The sequence below is a fragment of the Sus scrofa genome, chromosome 9 (genome assembly GCF_054392235.1).
Source record: "Sus scrofa isolate SSC_HxYL_T2T_F1_AM1 chromosome 9, Sscrofa_HxYL_maternal_Yorkshire_Landrace_v2.0, whole genome shotgun sequence".
Lineage (NCBI taxonomy): Eukaryota > Metazoa > Chordata > Mammalia > Artiodactyla > Suidae > Sus > Sus scrofa.
This window is the reverse complement of record NC_139391.1, coordinates 79,914,512-79,939,302: the sequence shown is the minus strand read 5'-3', so window position 1 is coordinate 79,939,302 and position 24,791 is coordinate 79,914,512. Positions and strand designations below refer to the sequence as shown.

The 24,791-nt window shown below is 36.5% G+C and overlaps 2 protein-coding genes across 32 annotated transcripts in view; one reads left to right on the top strand and one right to left on the bottom strand.

Moving 5' to 3' along the window:
- Positions 1-24,791, bottom strand: part of ASB4 (ankyrin repeat and SOCS box containing 4) — a 431,270-nt gene that overhangs the window by 144,018 nt on the left and 262,461 nt on the right. The gene's annotated exons all lie outside the window — the stretch shown is intronic.
- Positions 1,123-14,303, top strand: PDK4 (pyruvate dehydrogenase kinase 4). Its single transcript, NM_001159306.1, is given in 11 exon segments — positions 1,123-1,462; positions 2,416-2,557; positions 3,713-3,784; positions 4,533-4,717; positions 4,883-4,969; positions 5,425-5,502; positions 7,692-7,768; positions 9,539-9,637; positions 9,842-9,952; positions 10,252-10,365; positions 12,061-14,303. Coding segments are annotated over 11 exon segments (1,224 nt in total). The 5' UTR covers positions 1,123-1,347; the 3' UTR covers positions 12,205-14,303.

Sequence of the window (24,791 nt, the reverse complement as noted above, 5' to 3'; positions counted from 1 at the left end):
CCTAGAAGGGAAAAGAATCTGAAACAGCACACACACATCCCTGAATCACTGTGCTGACACCTGAAACTAACACAACATTGTAAAATCAACTATACATCAATTGGAAAGGCAATGTGGAATTTTCCCCAAATTTTTGCAACTGTTTAAGCCTGGGTAGCAACAAAGAGAGTAAGCAATCCGAAAGATATACCAGACATGGTTCCAAACCTGATCTCTTTCAGGGAGAGGGACAAAATAAGAACATAAATAGCTACAACTAATGTCATAAGTGACAAAAGCCATATTCGGAAGAAGGAGCGGGGAGAGGCAATTAGGAAGATATCTTGCAGCATAGAGTTTGTGCTGGACATTTACGGGTGGGAAAGAATGTCTTCGGCAAAGGTTTGGATTAAGTACATTTCACACAGGAAGAAAGAGGGAGCAAATTCTCTGATGGGAGGGGAAAAAAGTGAGTCAAACTGACGAATTAATCCCTTTTTAATTTTGTTTTTAATTAACTGTTAAACCTAATGGAGAGAATGTATTACTGGGAATAAACAAATTAATGTTTTGTCACCACAAGAAAGTAAACGTACTTTGGGCTGCGCCTCAAGTCTGCAAAAGGAACTTCCAGTTCCTTACAACGTGTACTATCCAGGAATGGAATATTTTCGCTGTCCAACAGCAGAGAATCCCATACTTTTAGACACAGCTGATTAGCTACTGTAAAAGCCGCGCTCTTAGCAACGACCAATGAGATTCTGGAGCCCAGATTCTTGGAAATAGTTTCTGGCCAAGAATGCGTGACACTGTCACAGCTTCTCACTGGTAAACAAGGACAAGCTTGGGCCGCCCCGCCCCCACTGCCCCGCCCACGCTATCCGGAGTCCTCCTCCAAACTGCGGATCTTAATTCTATTCACCTCCTGAGGTCGACTTCCTCCCACCCCTTTATCCCTTACAGCCTCCAGCACAAAGCCTCCGCGTCCGTGGGGCGGGGCCCAAAGTTCTTTATCGGAGCTGAGTGGCCTGGACCTAAGTTCAGGAAGCTTCTCCTAGTCCCAGTGACTCCTCCCCTTTGGAGTTGGGGGGGGGGGCGGCGTGCAGGGGAACAAATAAAACCTTGGGAGGCGCGGGTGGTGACAGGACACCAATCTGAGTCTCAGGCTACCTACTGCTCCTACGACTCAGTGCCTCATTCCTCCACCAAGAAGCACCCCGGAACCTCAGCCTAGGTCTGGGAGCACCACCCCACCTGTTCTCTCCGCAGGGACGTGCCCCTCCCGCGCCCTACAAGGTCCTAGGTCCTGCTTCTGGCAGCCTTCACCCCTCCAACCAGCCTCAGCTCCAGTCTGGAACAGGCATCAGGATGAAAGCGGCTCGCTTTGTGATGCGCAGCGCTGGCTCCCTGGTTCCCCGAGAGGTCGAGCATTTCTCGCGCTACAGCCCATCCCCGCTGTCCATAAAGCAGCTGCTGGACTTCGGTGAGTGGGGACATAAGGCCCAGCTTGGGGTGCAGGGACTTGGAAGCTGCCTTAAACTTTCAGACCTTGTGTAGGGAGGGCTGGGTCCATTACATAAAACACCTGGGGTATACTTTCCTATTAAACCCTGGAACCTCAACACTAGTACACTTTGCCTTTTGTTAGATTTGCTTTCTTTCTGACAGTGCCTGCAGGCCAAGGCCACTTGCAGCCTGACATGCTGGATGGTTTGAGCTCATCTTTTTCTCTTACTGTACAAAATTTTCAGTCAAAATACTTTTTGCTTTCAGTCACCATTTAACAACTTTATACCCTTCTTCAGGGCATACTACATCTTGAAGAAGATTCCTAATATTATAAACTAGCCTCAGATTAATTGAGATTTTTAGCCTTGAGCCACCCTTCATCCCTCCACAGGGTTCATCTCGCTGCATTCCTAACAAATTTGTCTCTTTACCATCCATATATTTGCATTACTGCTGCAAATATTTACAAACTTTCTGCAGAAATCTCATAAAGAAAATTTCAAGGATTTAAATGTGGTATTATTTATCGCCAGTCTGGAAACATCAGGATTCCCACCCCTCCCCTTATCCCCTCACTCCAGTTTCATCTAAGACTATATAAATGATGTCTCCTTGACATCATCATTTGATTGAATCCTGCACTCTTTTATGAATACTAAGATTCATATTGGGGGGTATTATGAAAAGAGAATCTTTGTCAAAAAGAAAAAATAATATTTGTCATATTTGGTCACTTTTTAAGAAAGAAAAAGACAAAAGATAATAAAGAAGATGCTTACTCTTGAATTACCTATAAGTAGTAACCCAACTGAGAGTGAAATATAATTTTGTAATATATTTATGTGTGTGCTCAATATTGGATAGTTAATACTACTCAAATATATAATTTATACATTTTCCCAAAAACTAAATAATATTTTATTACAGGTTCAGAAAATGCATGTGAAAGAACCTCTTTTGCATTTTTGCGACAAGAGTTGCCTGTGAGGCTAGCCAATATCCTGAAGGAAATTTATATCCTCCCTGATCGATTAGTAAATACCTCTTCAGTGCAATTAGTTAAGAGCTGGTAAGTGATGAACCATTCTGAAACAGTATCTAGTTTTAAGACAGGGATCTGAGTGAGAATTCTTGTAATATGTTAACATCATAATTAGACAACAGGTGGCCTGAACATTAAATACTTTTGAAAGATAAAAATAATATTTTTACTAATTTAGGGTGAGTTATAAGGGCAATTATAAAGCTATAAATATTTTGCCCTGAAAAAGTAGGTACTTTCACAATACAGTTTTTACTTCTGGTTATATTAATTTGTACTTTAAATAATAAGACAGTTTGATATTACAAAGGAATCCTATCCTAGAAATAGATACAGGTGACTACTATTTAGAGAGAGCCTAATCTTTGTTACATACAAACAAATGAACAAAGCAGGCTGTGGGTTCAAATCTTGCCTCTGCCTCTTCTTCGTGGACTCCTTGGCAAGTGTCTCATACCTATGCCTCAATTTCCCCATCTGTTATTGAGGAGAAAAAAGTATATGCTTGAAAGGGATAGTTAAGTGTAATTATATGAGCTAGTCAATTGAAAAAGCACTTAGAACAGTACCTGGCACCCAGCCAGCACTCAGTGTCAGTTAGTATCTCATTTTGCAAATAAGGATACTGATTTAGAGGGAGTACATAACCCAAGAGCAGATTTTTAGAGAACAGTGCCAGGATATGCTCTAAGGCAGATAGGCACCAGAGCTTCACTCTAATCCACTGACTGCACAGCTTTTTCCATTGATTTAATAAATAAAAGTATTATACATACACTCATTAAACTATTGCATTTGGAAACATATTCAAACCATAGTATTTACTGCTAATTTCAAGACTCCTACTCACCTATGAGTAAATACAGTAGGAAAAAAACCCATGAAGTCTTTCTGTAAAAGTTGTTTAAATGCTTTTGCTGTTAAAAAAAAGACATTTGCCAAATGAAACAAAACTGAATGCTACTCTGGGATAGTAAAAGAAACATAAATTTTAAGTTAGAAAGGTGAGGATTAAAGTTGTAGCTTTCTTTTTTCTAAGACAACGGTTTTCCAAATGTCTTGGAGAAAAGTTTTAACATAATATATTCTCATTTCAAATCATTTGAAAAAAGTAATCTATTTTCAGCCACTGGTAACTGACTATTCAATTTTAAAATTTAAAGCATGTCTGTCACTTTACAGGTATATCCAGAGCCTGATGGAGTTGGTAGAATTCCATGAGAAAAGCCCAGAGGATCAGAAAGTATTAGCAGAGTAAGTTTTATGCATTAGAATAAGTGTCTGAAACTTTGAATACTTCTAGACATCAGATTTTTTTAGATCTAACTGAAAGGATAATTTATAATATCCTGAATAATATATAACTACCCCCTTACAAAGGACAAGTTTTGACTTGTTGGTTTTTTAAAAAATGATAGAGAATTATGACATTGAAAATGATGCTGAGTATGAAAAGTGTAAAGGACTTTTTTTTAAAAAAAAAAAAAGGAAATCTATTTTTTATTATAAATTGAGTCATGATTAGATTTGCAGAAGAATTTACTGTTACATAATATGACTGCATGTCAGTGTCACTGGAAAGTAAACATTTTCTTTCAGAGTAACAGAGTTTCTGGCTATAATAAGAAATAAGAATCTTTTCTAAATCTGACAAGAAATTTTAAGTTTTTTCACAGTGGCATTCTAGAGCCATCTTCAATATTACTCATTTTTAATTATTATTTTTTAAATGAACAACTAAAAAGAATACACCAGTCCCAGAGCTGGCATTTTTATATGTAAGCTAAAAGCAAAATAAATCTGTTTATGAAGCTGTCTCTTCTACTGTAGTCAAAGAATCTGCAGTGTGGGAACCTTAAAAAAGTTGCATCCAACATTTTATCACTTGATTTGTTTAGATGGGTACTTAAGAAAAGCTGTAACCTTCTTTGCAGTAATCCAAGAAATATATGAATGAAACTTATTTGGACTTCTTACTAACCATAAATGTGTTTTGGCTTAGTTTTGTAGACACTCTCATCAAAGTTCGAAATAGACACCATAATGTAGTTCCTACAATGGCACAAGGAATCCTGGAGTATAAAGATGCCTGTACAGTTGACCCTGTCACCAACCAAAATCTTCAGTATTTCTTGGATCGATTTTACATGAACCGTATTTCTACCCGGATGCTGATGAACCAACACAGTAAGTTACTTCATCATGGCCATGATAAATAGATGGGCGTGGAATATAAGCTATCCTTTAACTAGGTATTTTGCTCCTTGGTGGGTCACACTTTCTCAGTGGTATTTCTAAGCATTATTATCCTGATTTTTATAATAATATCCTTTCGTTTTTATTTTTCAACAGTCCTGATATTTAGTGACTTACAGACAGCAAATCCAAGCCACATTGGCAGCATTGACCCAAACTGTGATGTGGCAGCAGTGGTCCAAGGTAATTTCTAAGTTTCTGCATTTCCCCTGTTGAAAATGTACACTATCTGATTGATATATCTATGGTTGAGATGACTCTGTTAGTGCATTTATATTCAAAGTGTTCCATTTATGTTTTTATAAATACTGTCATGAAGTTCCTTTGCTTTGGAAAATCAGATGTTTAAATATTCATTTATAATATTATAAAAAATCCAAACATCAATGGCTAATGGTCCATATTTTCATACAGTTTGATTTCTGAAGTGCATGTCTTCCTACAGCTATAGCTTAAACATTGTTTTCATTTTTTCTTCAATAAAATATTAATAAAGGTTATTTTTTCATATACATAAACCTATACCCCAATGAATATTTTAGATTAAAGGTAGTTTAATCTAAATTGATGGAAGATCACTTGAAAATTTTACTTGGCATAAATTCATTTAATTATTATGAAAAAACCCTCTATTCCAGATGCCTTTGAGTGTTCCAAGATGCTCTGTAATCAGTATTATTTAACATCTCCAGAATTAAAGCTCACACAAGTGAATGGTAAGCTCTGAATTAAATATGTTTTAATCTATGGAAAATTCATCCATAGATGAATTTTCCCAGTGTGATTAATTCTTCTAAATACAAAGCAATTTCTATTCCTTTTTTCCCTTCCGGACTTGCTTAGAATTTGTACACATTTCTATTCCTTTTTTCCCTTCCGGACTTGCTTAGAATTTGTACACATTTTTTGAAGCCAAGATTATCTTTTCCTTAACTGGGAAGTTCCATTTGAGTATATTCAGTTATAATAGGATGACAATTGATAAAGAAGAATGGTCTGAACAAATAATTTAGGATTTATAGCAGCTAAGTTCTAGTACCGTAGATCAAAGAAAGACTGCTTACTACAGAGTACGGGGATAAGGGGGGCAGAACAACAACTTGGTAGTGGAAATATGCTTCTAAAGAAGTTACTTGAAAGTAAGACCCAAAAACAAAAATACTGTAAACTCCATTATAAGAGGCCAATCATAGAAGGTCGAATACTGTATGACTGCACTTGTCTAAGGTATCAGAAATAGTCAAGCTTGTAGAAGCACAGAGTAGAATGGTGGTTGCTAGACAATTAAGGAAGAGGGAAGTAAGGAGTTGTGCTATTCAGTGGGTATAAAATTTCAGTTATGCAAGATGAGTAAGTTCTAGAGACCTGCTATAGATACCAATACTATATTGTACACTTACATATTTAAGAAGGTAGATCTCATGTTAAATATTCTTACCAATAATTAATTTTTTTTCACTATTCGCATACCACTGTTTCCGAAGCAAAGCATACCTCAGTAGTGTCAATTCTAAAAAGATAAGGTCTTCTCACATTGACTGAAGTAATGACACCATGATTTCAAGGCACTATTTTTATCTTATCCAATAGCTGCTTCTCAAACCAAGATGGTATATTTAAACTGAAATAACCTTCTCTTTTCAACTCAAAGTAAAAATCTTTTTCAAGTAATAGTTACACAGGAACAAGGTTTGTTGGTGGTGAGAATTAAAATCAAGTTGTTCAAATTAAGAGTAGCCTAACTTGGAGAAAGACAAACACCATATGGTATCACTTATATGTGGAATCTAAAATACAACACAAATCAATATATCTATGAAATAAAAACAGACTCATAGAGAAAAGACTGGTACTTGCCAATGGGGAGGGAGACTGAGAGGGGAGGACTGGGAAGTTGGGATTAGCAGAGATAAACTATTATATATAGCATGTATAAACAATAAGGTCCTACTTTATAGCACAGGGAACTATATTCAATGTCCTGTGATAAACCATAACATAAAAGAATATATGTGTTTAACTGAGTCACTTTGCTATACAGCAGAAATTAACACAACAGTGTAAACCGACTATATTTCAGTAACATTTTTTTAAAAAAAGAGAGTAGCCCAACTCATGGATTTGGGATAGAGAAATGTAATTAATTGCTAAAATAAAAGCATGAGTACAAATAAAGATTGAAAAATATTTCTAAGCATTAACAGCATTGTTGCATAATACTTGCAGATCAACTGCTTGACCTGTATGATAAAATAAAGAGGGGATTGTGCCAGACCTTGTTTTCTGACTCAGACTTTGCCAAGGCATGGAACACCAAAGAATAATAGTTTTATTTTTCTTTTCAAAGAGTATTATGAGGTTTTTGTTCCTGTTTTCTTTAGCCTCTTGGTGAAATTTAAGCATAGTTAGCCTAAAAAATTTAATATTTAGTTGATAAAAATAAAAAATAATCAGATTGTTACTTTCCATGCATTCAAAATATGAAAATTATAGCTAGCTAGCATCAATTTAGATGTTATAGTGTAGACTTACATTTATATTTACTTATTTCTTAAAATGCATACAATTTTAACTCTGAAATTGTCCAGTACAAAAATTTTGAAAATAGAAATAATCCATGTAATCTAATTTAGAGCATCCCTGTTTTATACTTATCTAATTTTATACATTTGCAGAGAAATGCAAAAATTATTCATAGAACACAAGGTAGCAACTGTAATAGCATTTTGAAAATAAGCTAGTTGTGTTTACCATTTAAAAGGGAAAGTTCTAGGGTAGGATTTTAGAGTGAGGAGGATGGGGAGTATTCCAATCCTGTTTAAATTGAAAATATTAATCAAATAGATATGAAAGTTTAATAAAATATTTGTTTACCAATTCTAAATGAGCTTAAATTTTTTTCTAGGAAAACTTCCAGGTCAACCAATTCATATTGTGTATGTTCCATCTCACCTTCATCATATGCTCTTTGAACTATTCAAGGTAAAACACTTCACACTGACTGCATTTTTTTTAAAGTTCACTGGTTACATTTTATTTCCTTTATCATTTTCTACTAAACAGGAGCTTCACTATCTTCTTCCAAGCATGCTCTGTGCTGCTAACAGAAAGAAGCTACCAGTTAATGTTTGAGAGCGTACATGCGGTTGGTTCCTTGTAGCATCAACAGGCATTTGAGAATGCACAATATGATCACTATGTCACAATGACCCCTGTTCCTGTTATTTCTTCATGTGTCTAACAAACCACCAGTCATTCATGCATTCACTAAGGAAGGTCATACAGTAATACCTCAGTGACCCAGGTCTTGTTAACTTCCACCCCCATAGGCTGGACCAACTTCAGATCCAGAGGTTCAGATCCATAATTATTGGAGGTGGCAGGGCTCTAACCTATGACTAGAAAATACTTAGAAGACAGTTCCTTCAGTGATCTACTTTAATGTGCATTTGAATCACCTGGTGGTTTTGTTAAAATTCCGATTCTGATTTAGTGGGTTTGGGATGGGGCTGAGATTCTGAATTTTTCTAAAAGGCTACCAAGTGATGCTGCTGGGCCCACAGTCCACACTGATGGTGCTTCACAGACTTCGGCGTGCATTAGAATCACCTGGAGGGCCTGTGCAACCGCAGATTCTTAAGCCTGTTCCTGCTATTTTAATACTTTTGATCAGAGAATTTGAGTTTCTAACAAGCTCTTAGAAGATGTGGATAATACTTGTCTGGGATAGCCAGATACTAAGAGTCAAATCCTATCCCAGGTTCTAAGCTCAAACTAGAACCCTGTACTAAACAAAAGATAGAAAAACACTTGAAGCTTTGTGATGCTTCCTAAGAGTCTCCTGGCCTGAAGAGGAGGAAGCCTTAAAAAAGTGAACTCTGCCTCTAATTTTGATATAACTCTTCTCAGAACTTACTGTTTCCTAACTTGTTCTAATGTTACTGCAATGAGGTGTTGACTGGACTACAAACATCTGATCTATTTTATTTCACTTAAGCTAATGATTAGAACTTAATATTATTATATAGAAACTAGAAAGTAGATACCCTACCAGAAGAAGGGTAGAGAGGGAAATGGGTAAAATGAACCAAAACTTTATCTGTATGACATTCATCTAAGAGTTGTCTGAAAACTTGTTTGAGTTTCTTCTCTGTTAAAGGACAAAAGATACTTTTTTGTTGATTTGATTTAGTTTCAAATTGAATGGCCCAAATTATACAGTCATTTTGCCATCATTGGTAAAAGTTAAGATGATAATCAAATGCAAATTGAAATTTAATTTAGAATTATTTACTATCCTTTTAAATAGTAACAACCTTTTCCCAGCAAATTTTATAAAAGCCAATAAATTGGTTCAATGATTCACTGTTTATTTGTTATGTAATAGTCTTTGGTGCTTAGATGTAAAATGTAATGGAAAGTCAAAAAAGAGAGAGTCAGGAAATGGACTATAAAAACCAATTTCTACATTTAAATTAAGCTTACAAATAAGAACTTGACAGCTAGCAGAATTGTTTTTCCATTAAACATTACTCCCAGGAGCTATATTACATGGTAAATGAATATTTTTCATTATACGTCCTGTATGACACATTCATAAATGGCTATTTACAGAGCTATTTTACTACTAACTTAAAAAAATAAGAACTTTGAATTACCCTCTGTGCTGCTTTTATTTTAAACATAAAAAACAGTTATTTATTATCTCTCGTCCTTCTGCCATCGAATTCCTTATGGTTTTGTTTTCTTTAGAATGCAATGAGGGCTACAGTCGAACACCAGGAAAACTGGCCTTCTCTGACACCAATTGAGGTGATTGTTGTCTTGGGAAAAGAAGATCTTACAATTAAGGTAAACATTCGCTGTTTTTTCTTTTGAGTCTTTCTTGAGAGAATTTTTTTAAAAAGAGTCAATAATAACAAAGCTCTCTGCTTTGGGCAATAGATCAAAGTCATGCACACCAAGTAACTTTTAAATGAAGGAAGGACATTTTTATATAGACAAATGTGCATTATTCTTAACATGTGGCTCTAATGACTTGTTTGTTTGTATAAGATTTCAGACAGAGGAGGTGGTGTTCCCCTGAGGATCATTGACCGTCTTTTCAGTTACACGTATTCTACAGCACCAACACCTGTGATGGATAATTCCCGGAATGCTCCTTTGGTAAGACCAATTATATGGCTAAGTTCATCCTAGCCACCTAGTTCTAAATGTTGAGCAAGGATTATAAGGAATTATTTAGGCAAGTTAATCAATTCAGTTAAACTGGGCATAGGGGATATGAGAAAGAATGATAAAGCAGGCTAAAAATGGTGAAACATTTCTACAAGGGGTTTCTGATTGGCAGCAGAAGATATTTTAAGTTCAAGGACATCAGTTTCAGGGCATATAACTCCTTCCTACATTTTATATTCCAAAGATAATGGCTGCCTCTTTGTCAGTAACTGATCTGTCCCTTCTAGGCTGGTTTTGGTTACGGCTTGCCAATTTCTCGTCTCTATGCCAAGTACTTCCAAGGAGATCTAAACCTCTACTCTTTGCCAGGATATGGAACGGATGCTATCATCTACCTAAAGGTATCCTTTAAACCCAAAAGAAAAAAATTGTATTTCTGAAAAGACTGTTTCTTTAACAGTCCTGAGTTCTGCTATCCACAGTGAATACCCCAAACTGAGTTAATGCAAATAGTGACCACAAATCATTGGTATGTGTAGATATGCTATTTCATATTTAATATGGTTAACATACCAAAAAGGAAGGGGGCCAGGCTACTGCCTCAATGAAGCAAAATGGTTTCCCAAGAAGCACATTAGTTTCTGAGTGAGGAGATGCTCACTTGAATTTTTAAAAAGGCAACTCTTATTGGCATCTGTGAGAATAGCTGTACTTTTTTTTTAATTTAATGATTTTTTTTCATTATAGCTGGTTTACAGTGTTTTGTCAGTTTTCTACTGTACAGCAAGGTGGTCCAGTCACGCATACACATTCCTTTTTCTCATATTACTATGCGCTATCTTAAGTGACTAGATAACAGTTCGTAGTGCTATATAGAGGATCTCATTGCTTATCCATTCCAAAGACAATAGTTTGCAATAGCTATACTTTTCTTTTACTTAGACTTGTGGGAAATACATATATGCTTATAATATTTCAGCCTAAAAAACAACTGATGTAAAGATACTCAAGTCCTTAAGCTGACCTTATTAGAAATCCATGGAGAGGAGCTGACTGCTCAGGAGTTGTCAGTGGGGTGTCTGACATTTCTTGTTTAAACTTTAAAACTTGGTACATGTTTTTTCCATTTCTGATAATCTCAGAATTTACTTGTTAAGGTCACTGTCCTGATTCATTTGCCAACTATTTCAGCTGAAAATCATTAATCATTTACCAACTATTTCAACTGAAAATATATTCACAGTTATAAGCCACTAAAACATTAACCTTCCAGGCTCCCATTTTATGTAAGGGAATTATTTGCCACATAATCCTAGAACACCTGAAATAGTTAATGTATTCATTTCTTAAATAGTAAAAGTGTCTTCAAAGTATTGGGAGAGATTAATATATTATAGATTAATAGTACCAGATTTTAGTAGTAGATCAATCCTGTCAGGTTAGGACTCTCACTTTATCACATATACAAAGGTTTTGCCTGGAAAACCTGTTTGCCTATTGCTATTCAACTCTATGTCATCAGCAGAATCCAAACAAAGGACAATGTTTACTTTTTTTTTTTTTGGTCTTTTTATGGCTGCACCACGGCATATGGAGGTTCCCAGGCTAGAAGTCTAATCGGAGCTACAGCTGCTGGCCCACGCCACAGCCACAGCAACTTGGGATCCAAACTGCGTCTGCAACCTACACTGCAGCTCAGGGCAATGCTGGATCCCTAACCCACGAGCGAGGCCAAGGATCAAACACGCAACCTCATGGTTCCTAGTCAGATTCATTTCTGCTGTGCCACCACAGGAACTCCAGGACAGTGCTAACTATTGAACACAATTACTCTTCCCTAATTTATAACTGTATATATACTATTCCAGCCCCTGTAGAGTGCATATAATATCTATTTTTCAGTTTTCTTTTATACTGTGCCTAGCATACCATGGGCTCTAGTATGCTTTTATAACTAAATCAATTAAGAGAATGTATTTGAATATTTGAATACTTGCTGAATACTTGCTTCTGAATTTATTTTCAGTAATCACTTCGGGTACAAATTATGCCATGAATAATTTCTTTGGTTTGATTTTGCCTCCCTCTTTTTTCAGGCTTTGTCTTCTGAATCTATAGAAAAACTCCCAGTCTTTAACAAATCAGCCTTCAAACATTACCAGATGAGCAGTGAGGCTGGTGACTGGTGTATCCCAAGCAAAGAACCAAAGAACTTGGCGAAGGAAAAAGTGGCTGTGTGAGGAGGGACCCTTGGGACACTTTAAGGGATCAAAGTGGGTCTAAGCCAACGCTGCTTCCTGAATGTGTGCGTGTGAAGTCTTGTACTCAAAAACAAACAACAGCAACAAAAACTCCTTGCTCAAAACACAACTTCAAAGAGGAAGAAAGCCCTTTTCTGGGACCCAGGCAAGCGCAGTGCAGGATGGCAGAAGTCAATGGCTGGCCAGTTCTTTATTCTAATTTTTTTAACTTAGAATAACTCAGGAGTTTATCTCAAATCCCAAAGAAAAAATAAGCCTCAGTTTTCCACCTTTTTGTCAACAAGAATGGGAAAGAGTGAGAGGTAAAGATGTGGGCTAACAGTTTCAACTGATATTTTAGGCTGCTGGTTGATGTCAAAAGATACTGGTATTTATCGATTATCAGGTGTCAAAATACCAGTACTTCCCTGCCATTCAAAGGATTAGGGCTTGTTTTATACCATATGATTAGAAATGTATGTAAACATACATTTCATATATGTGCACTCTGGAGATGGAAAGGCCGTGATTGAAATAACATTTACTTTGAATGAGGAGGAATGAGTCAAATTAGTTTTATTCAGAGTTATAGCCAAGGCATGGGCTTATGTAAAAGCTCAGAAGAAGACTTTGATAAATACAGTGCCTTTATATGCTGCTTTTCCTGTTCACACCTTAAGTAATAAGTGAACACATATTGCCATGTGCCTACTCTTGGTTGAATTTTAAAATATGCACTGAATTCAGGATGTTGGAGGTGGGAAGGAGAGAAGAACTGTCAAAGTGAGAGCAAAATCTCACCTTGCTTTGTTAAGATAGATAAAACAGAAGTAGATTGGAAAAACCAGTGTTACAGAATGAAATAATGCATTCGGAACTGAACTCAGTAGGAAGGGCTATTCTCTACCCTGCAGTGGTGGTAATACAAAGGCATATATTTTCTAGGCTTAAAGAGATGTATTTTTGATAACATGTTTTTAAATATATTCTCTACACTCCACCATTTTTAACATGTCGGTTAAAAAATTTGTAATTAACAAATGGCTCAAGAACATTAGAATTTTAATACTTCTTGGAGTCTTTTAAACAAATAGCCTGGGAGTAAGGTTTTTATGCCACTGAGGCTTTCATTTATGAATCACTGAGATTGAGAGCTAATGCATGAAAGCTGAAATGCATACGGAACTTTTGGGGAGTTCAGGAATAATGAGCAGGTTGACAGAGCAGTCTAGCACATTCCTCTTGGAGAAGGAATAAAAAAATGAAATAGAAAATGAAGGAAGGGAAGGAAGGACAGAGGGAAGCAGAAGGCAAGAATCTTGCTATATTCCCCACAAATTATTGCAAGAAATGATCCATATTTTCATGGGTAAATTATTGGCAAGAGGATGAATTGGTATGGCTTCTTTAAATAGTTCTCTCACTCTTGCAAAAGAATAGGCTTTTATGAGATAAACTTTTCTCTGTCAAATTGATGTTTTAAACTGGGATATAGAAAATAGCATTTTCTTGTTAATGAAATAACCAGTAGTGTCTATATGTTGAACTTAACATTTGTATTTAATTTTCTCATAGCCTATTGTTGTGGTGCTGCTGGTAGCAGTCATAGAACTGTCAAACTATCTGTTGTGGATTTCAGATTTTATCATCAGATGTCCTGGAAGTGACTTTTTTTTTTAATTGTCAGACTCTGGCTTATGCATTTATTGATTACACAAAACCATTTGCAATAGGTTATTTGACTTTTCACTTTTTACTGAAATTTAAACATTTTTTGCATGTAAATTTTGAAGGCATATGTACCAAAGATTTAAAGCAGTTGATTAATATCTAAACCAAACACTGTGAACTATCTTTAAAACACTAGAGAAAAAGAAATGTTGGTTATCTCAATAACGTCAACTGTGTAAATGGAGTTCTATAAGATAGAAATAGTCCATGTTGGTATGTGTGAAAGCAAAGGAAGAGTTTTAGGATTCTAGTGGATGGAAACTGACTGTTCAGGCCCACTTGTATTATTAATGTATAAATTGTGTTTTTATGTCTAGGCTATGTACAGAGAAATGTGATAATTTTTATAATAAATATTTTTATATTTAGATAGTCTTTTAAAGTTTTCTTTTTTTATTACTCAAATGAATTTATCACATCTGTAGTTGTATAATGATCATAACAATCCAATTTCACAGGATTTCCATCCCATAACCCAAGCACATCCCCTCACCCCCCAAACTATCTCCTCCAGAGACCATAAGTTTTTCAATGTCTGTGAGTTCAGTCTGTTCTGCAAAGTTCAGTCTGTCCTTTTTTCAGATTCCATATGTCAGTGAAAGCATTTGATGTTGGCATCTCATTGTATGGCTGACTTCACTTAGGATGATAATTTCTAGGTCCATCCATGTTGCTAAAAATGCTGGTATTTTGTTCATTTTAATGGCTGAGTAATATTCCACTGTGTATATGTACCACATCTTCTTAATCCACTCCTCTGTCGATGGACATTTAGGTTGTTTCCATGTCTTGGCTATTGAAAATAGTGCTGAAATGAACATCGGAATAGATGTGTCTTTGCAAGTCTGGTTTTCTCTAGATAGATGCCCAGGAGTGGGACTGCTGGATCAAATGGTAGTTCTGTTTTCAGTTTTCTAAGGAATCTCCATACTGCTTTCCACAGTGGTTGCACCAATTTACATTCCCACCAACAGTGTAATAGGGTTCCTTTTTCTCCACACCCTCTCCAGCACTTATTGTTTGTAGACTTTTTGATGATGGCCATTCTGGCTGGAGTAAGTTAAAGTTCTTTTTTCAAATTAACAGAAACTAAGAAGAATTTGTGGTAAAAGTTTTCCTCACTTTATAGTCAAGTCTAATTTAGCTACATATTGGATAGCCTTTTTTAAAAAAAATCTTAAAATCTTAACTTTTAAACAAAGACAATATTTTATAGCTTTCCAGAAATTGATTGTCCTTGCTTTCTTGGCTGTGCCCCAATAACTCATATTACCATGTATGTTTACCTACATGTATAGATTGAAAGAATCATTTTTGCAGTGCATGTATTCTCTACATTTTTTTGGTAAATTTAAAGTTTCACTTAGTGTCTGTATTTACAAATACAGTGGAGTTACCAAAATAATTACCTGGATAATTTAGATTCCCTAACAATTTATGGATTAAATATCTGAATAACAGGTAGAAATAGGATAAGAAGTACTAAATTAAGTGATGACATGTTTTACTTTTGCTGTCTTCATACTTTCTTCACTAATTTAATCCTACTTTATCTTGAGACAACATTCTCTGTGTACCCCCATAATGTCCTTATTTCAAAGTTTTGCAAATTAAAAAAGGGGAGGGAGGAGGAAAGAAGAAAGGGAGGGAAAAAAGGAAAAGGTAAAAAAGAAAGGCAATTAGAATAAAAGAAAATTGGTGAAATGAGTCTGTCATAACTAAACTTTAAAATCTTGTCAAAATCAGATTTGAATTAAGAAATGGCATCAACCTAAGGCATTAGCCCCTAAAGAACCTATTCTAAATCCCTTCATCAATGACACTCTCCTTTGCTTGACTACCTTCCTTCCTTTTTCTGTGAAAGAAGTACTGCGCTGTGTCTGAAGGAAGCACATGAGTAGACACACACAAGCAAATGTGTACACACACGAGATTTAGCTGTATAGTTTTCTTGGATTTAGCTGCTTGGGAGGTAGGAGATTAGCATATGCACCAGCCTCAAAAACTGCACCCACATTTACATAAAAACTGAAAGACTTCAAGTCCCACAATTCTCCTTTGATGCATACATACATCTTTTTTTTTTTTACTTGAATCAATGTGTGTACCCCCGAAAGATACCAATTATCAAGTTCAACAAAGTGGGCGGGATTATCAGCAAAACTGTCTTTAAACCATTTCTCCCAAATGTCAAATGTGAGTTGAAATGAGTATTTAATTTTAACCTCAATCACATGTACAAAGAGAGATTATTCTGAGTTAGTAGTTTAGGCATTGGCCTTATAATTTCTTTATTCTATTATTCTTTCAGCTACTATACTTTCAAGTACCATATTTACACTTAGATGTGTACCAAAGCTACAAATGTGCATGAAATCTCCAGGTCATTTTGGTGTGTCTTGATGAAAAGTACTGAGAAAATTTAGTAATTTCACAGGAGCTTATGTAAGAAGTCCTTAAGCCCCCTCACCATGAACAAATGGAGCAGGAGGCTTCTATCTCCATTAATATTCTATCCACACATCTTTTTTAATGTTTTTGTTTAAATTAAAGTATAGTTGATTTACAATATGGCAACTATCCATACATCTTTTGAGGGGATTTTTCACTTTCTACCTTACATCATAGCTACTTAGGCACTTGATTAACATTTCCTGGATAAATACAACGAATAAACACAAAAATAAAGCTCTGCTTTTAGAACAGCATCCCTGTATTTAAAAGCAGATGGGAACTCTATGGTAAATAAATGTACATCAAATTTTCTAAGATTTTATGCTTTAAACGGTATTTAAAAAGTTTTACAACACTGCAGAAACTCTAGAGCAGTTTTCCAAACTTGACAAATTGCAATTTATCTTGTTTCATGTCACTCTCCATTGGTGGCCTTTGGCCATTAAAAATTATTACATATTTCAAAAGAAATTAAATAATGGATAAAAGCTATTGCTACTAAGGAAATTTCTTCAGCAAATGGGTTGGTATTTCAGATTTTATTATTATTATTCTTTCTTGTTCACCTTGGGCTCAGATGAAAAAATATCACCATCCATATTTCATGGCTCCCTAATGGAAATGAGCAACTGTCTTTAATGAGATTTTTCAGTTCCTACTGAAGTACAAATAAACATTAAAAGCCACTCAAAACCAACAGAAATGTCAGTAGCCTTGAAAACATGTTGAATCTATTAAATGATGTGAAAATGATGTGAGCTGTCTTAGTGATAAATCCAGCAACAAAATAGTTTATCGACAAATTATGAAACATCATTTTCATGTTTACTGCTATCATTCAGTGTAGTGAAAATAACACAGAACTGGTTGTCAAGTAATGCAATATAGCTAGGAATTATTTATTAGGCACATTGTTGCTTTAGTATATAAGACAAACAGTCTATTGAATGGCAACGTCTTAAGGTTTTTTAAAATCAGTTCCACTAAAACTATGCCCTTTAATGTGTTTCTAGCCCCCAAAATACACTTTGATGTTTGGCAGAACTGCCCTTAACTCAGTCTTTTTCTTTTAAATTCATTTTCAAGAATAACAAAATATATCTAGAATTATATATAAATTAGTGACCTGGAAATGAAATAAAAATTTGAAAACAAAAATGAAAACCTTATGCCATGTTCTCAGGCAGTTCTCTTTACCTATTTGACTTCCATTTTTCTCTTCTAACTACATAAAATAACTAAATGAATTCTAGTTTAAGGAAGACACTTCTAATTCTAAAGTCTTTGAATCTATTCTCATAATAAGCAAAAACACTTTTTTTTTCTTTTTTTCTTTTTTTTATTTTTAAAATTTTTTTCCTTGTCTTTTTAGGGCTGCACCTGAGGCATATGGAAGTTCCCAGGCTAGAGGTTGAATTGGAGCTACAGCTGCTGGCCTACACCACAGCCACAGCAACAACAGATCCAAGCTGCTTCTGCAACCTATACCACAGCTCATGGCAACGCCAGATCCTTAACCCACTGAGTGAGACCAGGGATCAAACCTGTATCCTTATGGATACTAGTCAGATTTGTTTCCACTGAGCCACAACGGGAACTCCCCAAAACATTTTTTTTCTATTTAATTTTGTATCTATATGAGATGATGGGTATTTACTAAACTTATCGTGGTGATTATTTCATGATATGTGTAAGTCAAATCATGCTGTTGTAAACTTACACAGTATTGGATGTAAATTATATTGGATGTGTATTATAACAAAACTAGAAGGGGGAAGAACTCTTAAAAGAATATTTAAATCTATAGTTTTTAATAATTCTTTGTTGAATACTTTACCTCCAATTTCTCTTCAGTTCAAACTAGGATTTTCATAACATTACTGTCAATCTCAGAATCTTTTGTTGCTTTCCCAGTGCCTAAGAATCTGACATTTATAGTTTTCTACAACTCAACTTACATGACCAACCTTATAACTTGTTATCTTCTGTTACTGGACTATCTGGTATATTCTCTTTCAAATATGCAACAAACATTTTCCTTTTGATCACTGTAAATATGCCTGCCTGAAATGCCCTTTCCTTCTCTGCCTTTTTTCTAAATGTTGCTCAACCTTTTAGACCCAACTCAAATCCCACCTCCATGGGCTGAGCATTCCAGTACAAAGTACCTTCTCTCCCAACTTCCTTCTCCAAGCTCCCACATGGTCAGGCCTGTTTTAGTATTTATCATGCAATTCCTAAGGTTGCTAGTTAAATGTTATAGAGAGATATAAAATCCAGAAGTCCAATTAGACTGTATTTTCCTTGCAATCCAGGACCATAAATTACACAAACCTATATAAAAACTATGTCTCAAATATAGTAGACATCAAAATGTATTTATTGATTATTATTATTTTGGGTCCTTTTAGGGCCACACCTGCAGCATATGGAAGTTCCCAGGCTAGGAGTCAAACTGGAGCTGCATCTGTCAGCCTACACCACAGCCACAGCAATGCCGGATCCAAGCCGCATCTGTGACTACACCATAGCTCATGGCAATGCGGGATCCTTAACCCACTGAGTGGGGCCAGGGATGGAGCCCATGTTCTCATGGATACCAGTTGGGTTCATTACCAATGAGTCACAATGGGAACTCCTGATTCATATATTTTTGATGAGTTGGAAACACAGAGAAAAAAGCAAAGGAAAAATTCCTGATTGAGCAGATTTTTCTACTGATCTAAAACCAAAGCCACCCATCTTAATATTTTTTAAAGCATTTGTCAGCATTTCTTATCATTCTGGGAAGTATCCATGTTTACTTCTAGATGGATGATAGCTGTAACTGAACCTTTTATTTCAGGCTCAAAATTAAGTCTTTGAGTGTTCTTGCCATGGCACAGTGGGTTAAGAAGCTAATTGTAGCAGCTCAGGTCTCTGCGAAGGTTCAGGTTTGATTCCCAACCTGGAGCAGTGGGTTAAGGATCGGTGGTGACACAGCTGTGGCTTAGGTTGCTGCTGTGGCTTGGATTCAATCCCTGGCCCAAGAATTTCCATATACCATGGGTAGGGTCATAAAATAAAATAAAATATGATAAAAAAAAAACTAGGTCTTTGTCCCCAAGGAGCTTAGAGTCCTATTGAAGAGATACAAACATGTGAGAAGTTAAATACGTTCAAAGATTATAATAACAGTTCAAGTCAGTAATAAAGGAAATATCATTATTCCTAATATACATAGCCAGGCATATTCACTAACATTGACTGCTATAGAAATTTAAAGGAAAGGCGGGAGTTCCCGTCGTGGCACAGTGGTTAACGAATCCGACTAGGAACCATGAGGTTGCGGGTTCGGTCCCTGCCCTTGCTCAGTGGGTTAACGATCCGGCGTTGCCGTGAGCTGTGGTGTAGGTCGCAGATGCGGCTCGGATCCCGCGTTGCTGTGGCTCTGGCGTAGGCCGGTGGCTACAGCTCTGATTCAACCCCTAGCCTGGGAACCTCCATATGCCGTGGGAGCGGCCCAAGAAATAGCAACAACAGCAACAACAACAACAACAGACAAAAAGACAAAAAAAAAAAAAAAAAAAAAAAAAAAAAGGAAAGGCGATTTCAGGCTAAAATGACAAGGTAGAAAGAGACAGTTTAGAAGGAGGAAATGGGAAGAAGACCATGAATAAACTATCCAGGGAGAAGAAAGGAAAGGTGTATTAGAGCTCAACTGAAGATAGTTTAAATGTCTATCTAGATGTGGTACCCGGGGCACTGAAGAACCTTTTACTAGGATAGTAAAAAGGATATTAAAGGATCAAAACTATAAGATTAAGAACATGTCTCACTGTCAATTTTTCACAAGATACAATGCAGCAATCAGCACAATTTTCTTAAATGAGAAAATAGTTTAATATTCAAATAACTAAAAAGAGAATCTATGGTACACTGGGTTTTCACCCAAGTCATACTGGTCAGATATGTAGACTCTGGAGCCAAGCCGCCTAGATTTCCAAGCCATCTCTGCCACTTAATAGCCCTGGGAAGTTACATAACATTTTTCTGCTTTAGTTTTCTTATCTGTGAAATGAGGATAATATTTTAGCATCATCCTTATAGGAGTGCTGTGAAAATTTAAATAAATTAATATATGTAAAGTATTTATAACAATGCTTGGCACATAATAAAATTTAGGTAGATATTAGCTGTTTTATTATCAATACTGTTATTTAAGCATTAGATGATACTGCATCCCTCTATTAAGTCCTGATACAAATGAGCTGATAGCAATAAAAATAAAGGACTGTTTTTCAGATGTGAAGTCATACAGTGTAAGCATGCAATATCAGTGATAGGAGCAGATCTGCTCCAATAGACCTTATTGCTTAATTATGACTCCGGGATTAGATTTTTAGTTCCAAGTGTGGTCTGTTGACCTGAAGCTGCTGAGTAAGGCTGAAACCTGTTCAGGAAGGGATCAAACCCAGACCTTGACCTCTTTGGTATAGGCTGTCCAACAGAAAACTAGGTGGATGGTGGTGCCATGTGTTGGCTAATGAGATCCATTAACTCTTTTAGGGCCCTTTGAGAGGACTGCACTAAGCTGTACCTTCCAGAATACTGAGCAGAAGCTGGCTCACCACACATTATAAACAAACACACAGCACTTTGCCCGAAGCGCACTCTCAATAATTGTTTGTCGCATGGATGAAAAGAGACTACACCATAAAAATAACAATTAGGCTTCAGTTGTTCCCTAGGCAGCCTCTTTCCCCTTCTCAATACCATATTTCATCTTGTGAAAGCAGAACTCCAAATGATAACAAAAACAAGAACAAAGCATGGTTTTTAAAAAGCCTTTGAAAACAGTTCCCTGGCATGCTGGAAAGTAGAGAATGTCTCTTACTTTTTTTTTTCCCTTAGCATGTCTGACAATAGCTCTTTGTTTGTAACTGAAAATATATCCCGCATTCAGTATAGAGTCAGATGTGATTCTTACTTTTACCTAATAATTCAGAGAGTTTCAGGCAGTATTTTACCTACCATGCATTAATTTGGGGGAAATTATTTCAAGGATAAGACTTGCCACTGAACTTGAAGAAATAATTTCTCAACCAAAAGATAAAATCTATCCTTTTAATATTGACTTGATATTTTATTTCTTTTTTTTTTTTTTTTCTTTTTTGGCTTACCCACAGCATATAGAAATTCTCCAACCAGGAATCAAATCTGAGCCAGAGCTTCGACCTTCGCCACAGTTGCAACAACGCTGGATCTTTACCCCACTGCATGGGGTGGGGTGGGATGGGGAGGGCAAGGATCGAACAGGCGCCTCCCACGGGTTTCTTCAGACAATATTATCAGAAGTCCCTACCTACTTGCAGGGCCAACAGAAGCTTTGGATTATCAGACCAGCTCTCACTTTCTACTGAATGACACTACCATTCTTCAGGAACTGAGTCAATTCACTTACATATTCAACAAGCAATCAACAGAGATTTCTTGAGCACCACATGCTGCCACACACTAGGAATACCATAATGAATCACAAGGCTTCCTATGCTCAAGGACATCCTAGTCTATTTGTGAACATAGAAAAGAGGTTTGTAAATATTGATATGTTTTAATATCTATATTTATTCATATTATTCTGAGAGTTATATACAAGATTTCTGGGACAGGGACAAACTATTTATACCTACTACAGTAAAAACCACATCAGCTCTCCTAGCCCCAACCTTTTCCCCTTCTAGGGTGATTCAATGAGAGCCAGAGGTCACCTTACACTTACTGGGATCCGAGAGTTTATACCCTCCTCCCTCCCTTTGTGAGACAGTGAGAAAAAGCTTTACTCACTAATACATACAAATTCTCCGTTGGGAAAGAATAGGAAGGATCCTGGGTTCTTACCATTTGGAATGTAAATAAATATTTCTGGAGGAGATATAGGACAAGCTTTGTGACGGCAAAGCCCACTAACAATTCCTAGGAAATACAAATACAATCCAAGTAATAAAGTCTGAATTTTTTTCTTCTCTTTTGTGCTCTGTCCACTTTCACTTGCTCACAGGGGCTGAGTGCAGAGGCCTTGCACCCCAGTGTGCAGAGGACACTGCAATTCAAGATGGTGCGCTGTGTGCAGAGACACTGCAATATGGAGACTTGCCCAATGGGCCAGAATTCCACCATCTTTCCACTGATAAGAACCCTATAAAGCACCCCCGCCCATGGTCTGTTGGGGAGAGCATGTGCTCTAGAGTGATAGCTTGTACCTCTCCACTCTTTGATGAAAGAATGAAGCTCTCCTTTCCTTCTGAACCAAGCTCAGTTTCATTCTATGGGCTTGTATGACACCAGGCAGGAAGATTCTTGTTGGACTGACTTCAGAGGGTCGGTAAGAGTGTCTCTAAAATGAATTCCATGCTAATGTCTTATTCCGAGAGAACTCTTGGAATGCCTCCAGGCCCAGCTTTGATCAGATGCCTTTCTTGGAATCAACCAATGTAAACAAGGGGGTGAAATGCTCTAAGTTTCCAGGGCTGAGTCATGTGCCTATCCACAGGGCTAGAGGAACAGGGGTGTGTGATAACTGGCCCAATTTGAACCATATAGACTGAGACAGATAATATGAAATGGTTAGAGATGGGAAGGATGGTAACAAACCAAAAGCATATGGTCACCACAGTTGGAAAGGATGAGTCACAGCACAGGTAGGGAGATTTTTAATAGTTGATGGGGGAAACAATGTCCCCCAGCATAACAAGAGGAAACCATGTGAGGTGTAGTTAGACCCCATTTTTGGTTGTAAAGCTTATCTGTAGAGAAGAGAAAGACCAAGTGATGAGAGGTTTGAGGACAGAATACAGCTTTGAAATAACAGCAGAGAGTAGGAGGATAACTTATAAGACAACATATAACAGACAATGGGGAGAGAAGAGGAGTTGTTGACTAATCAGTTCAGTTTTACGATTTTCCCATAATATTCTCAATGGTAAGGGGTCAGCAAACTTTTTCTTTCTGGCAAGGGCCTGAAAGCAAATGTTTTAGGCTTTGTGCACCTATGGTCTCTTTCACATATTTTTCTTGGCTTTTTAACATCTCTTTAGAAGTGTAAAAACTTTTCTTAGCTGCCTGATTGGGCTGTAGTTTTCTGACCCCTGGTTTACAAACAGGCAGTGAAAACATGGAAGGTTACACTCAACTATGATTGTGAATTTATCCAGTAAGTAAAATGAAAATAAAAATAAAGTTTAGAGTATTTATAAACAAGTGATTGAAATAGAGTCTACTAGACAATGAAGTCACCAATCATTCATTACTTATAGCTAAATTCAAGTAACATTGGTTAGGTATCTGTTGTGTGCCTAACACAAAGCTAGGTTCTAGGGATACAATGGTAATCAAAATAGGCATGATCTCTACCTTCATGGGGTTTAGAACCTAGTGGGTAAAGAGAGATTAACTGTAAAATAATACAAATAAAAATTTATAATTATACTTGTACCAGTGTACAGTGTATACAAAATTTTCAGCATAAAAAAGTTCAAGAAGTATAGCCAAGACATGGGAACAACCTAAATGCCCATCAACAGATGAATTATTAAGAAGATGTGGTACATATAAACAATGGAATTATTACTCAGGCATTAAAAGCAAAGAAATAATGACATTTGCAGCAACATGGACGGAACTTGAAATTATTATGCTAAGTGAAGTCAGTCATACAATGAGACACCAACATCAAATGCTATCACTCACATGTGGAATCTAAAAAAAGGACACACTGAACTTTGCAGAACAGATACTGACTCACAGACTTTGAAAAATGTATGGTTTCCAAATGAGGTTGGGGGGTGGGAGGATGCACTGAGGGTTTGGCATGGAAATGCTATAAAATTTGGTTGTGATGATCGTTGTACAACTATAAATGTGATAAAATTCACTGAGTAATAAAAAAGAATATTTATACGCACATGAAGGAAGTATAACATTCTTCTATTCTTTCAAGTCAAATTTAACTTGCTCTGCATCCTCATACTATGTCAAATTCCTATCCCAGGTCATTATGAGTTTCTCTCCTTTCAAGGTTGTACAATGATTAAGGAGCCTTTCAGAGTCCCAAACAGTCAACTATGGCCCAATGGCCTTTAGATTATGTAGGTAACTGCTCTTTTATCTGCTTTCCAAACTTGACTGATAACTATAAAGAAGAGAGAAGGGATGGGAAAGATCTGCACCTGCAGTGCAGAGCTTGAACCTGGAGATGTTTGCTAGTGATCTCAGGGCAATTTCCTATGTGCAAATACCTAGGTCACGCAAGGAACTGCCACCTCTACTCTATCTGGCCAAGGAATCAGCTATTTCTATCTCAAAATTTTCAGTTTTTTGTTTCCATCTTCCCCGTCTCTGGTACAGAACCACATTAAGTCCAA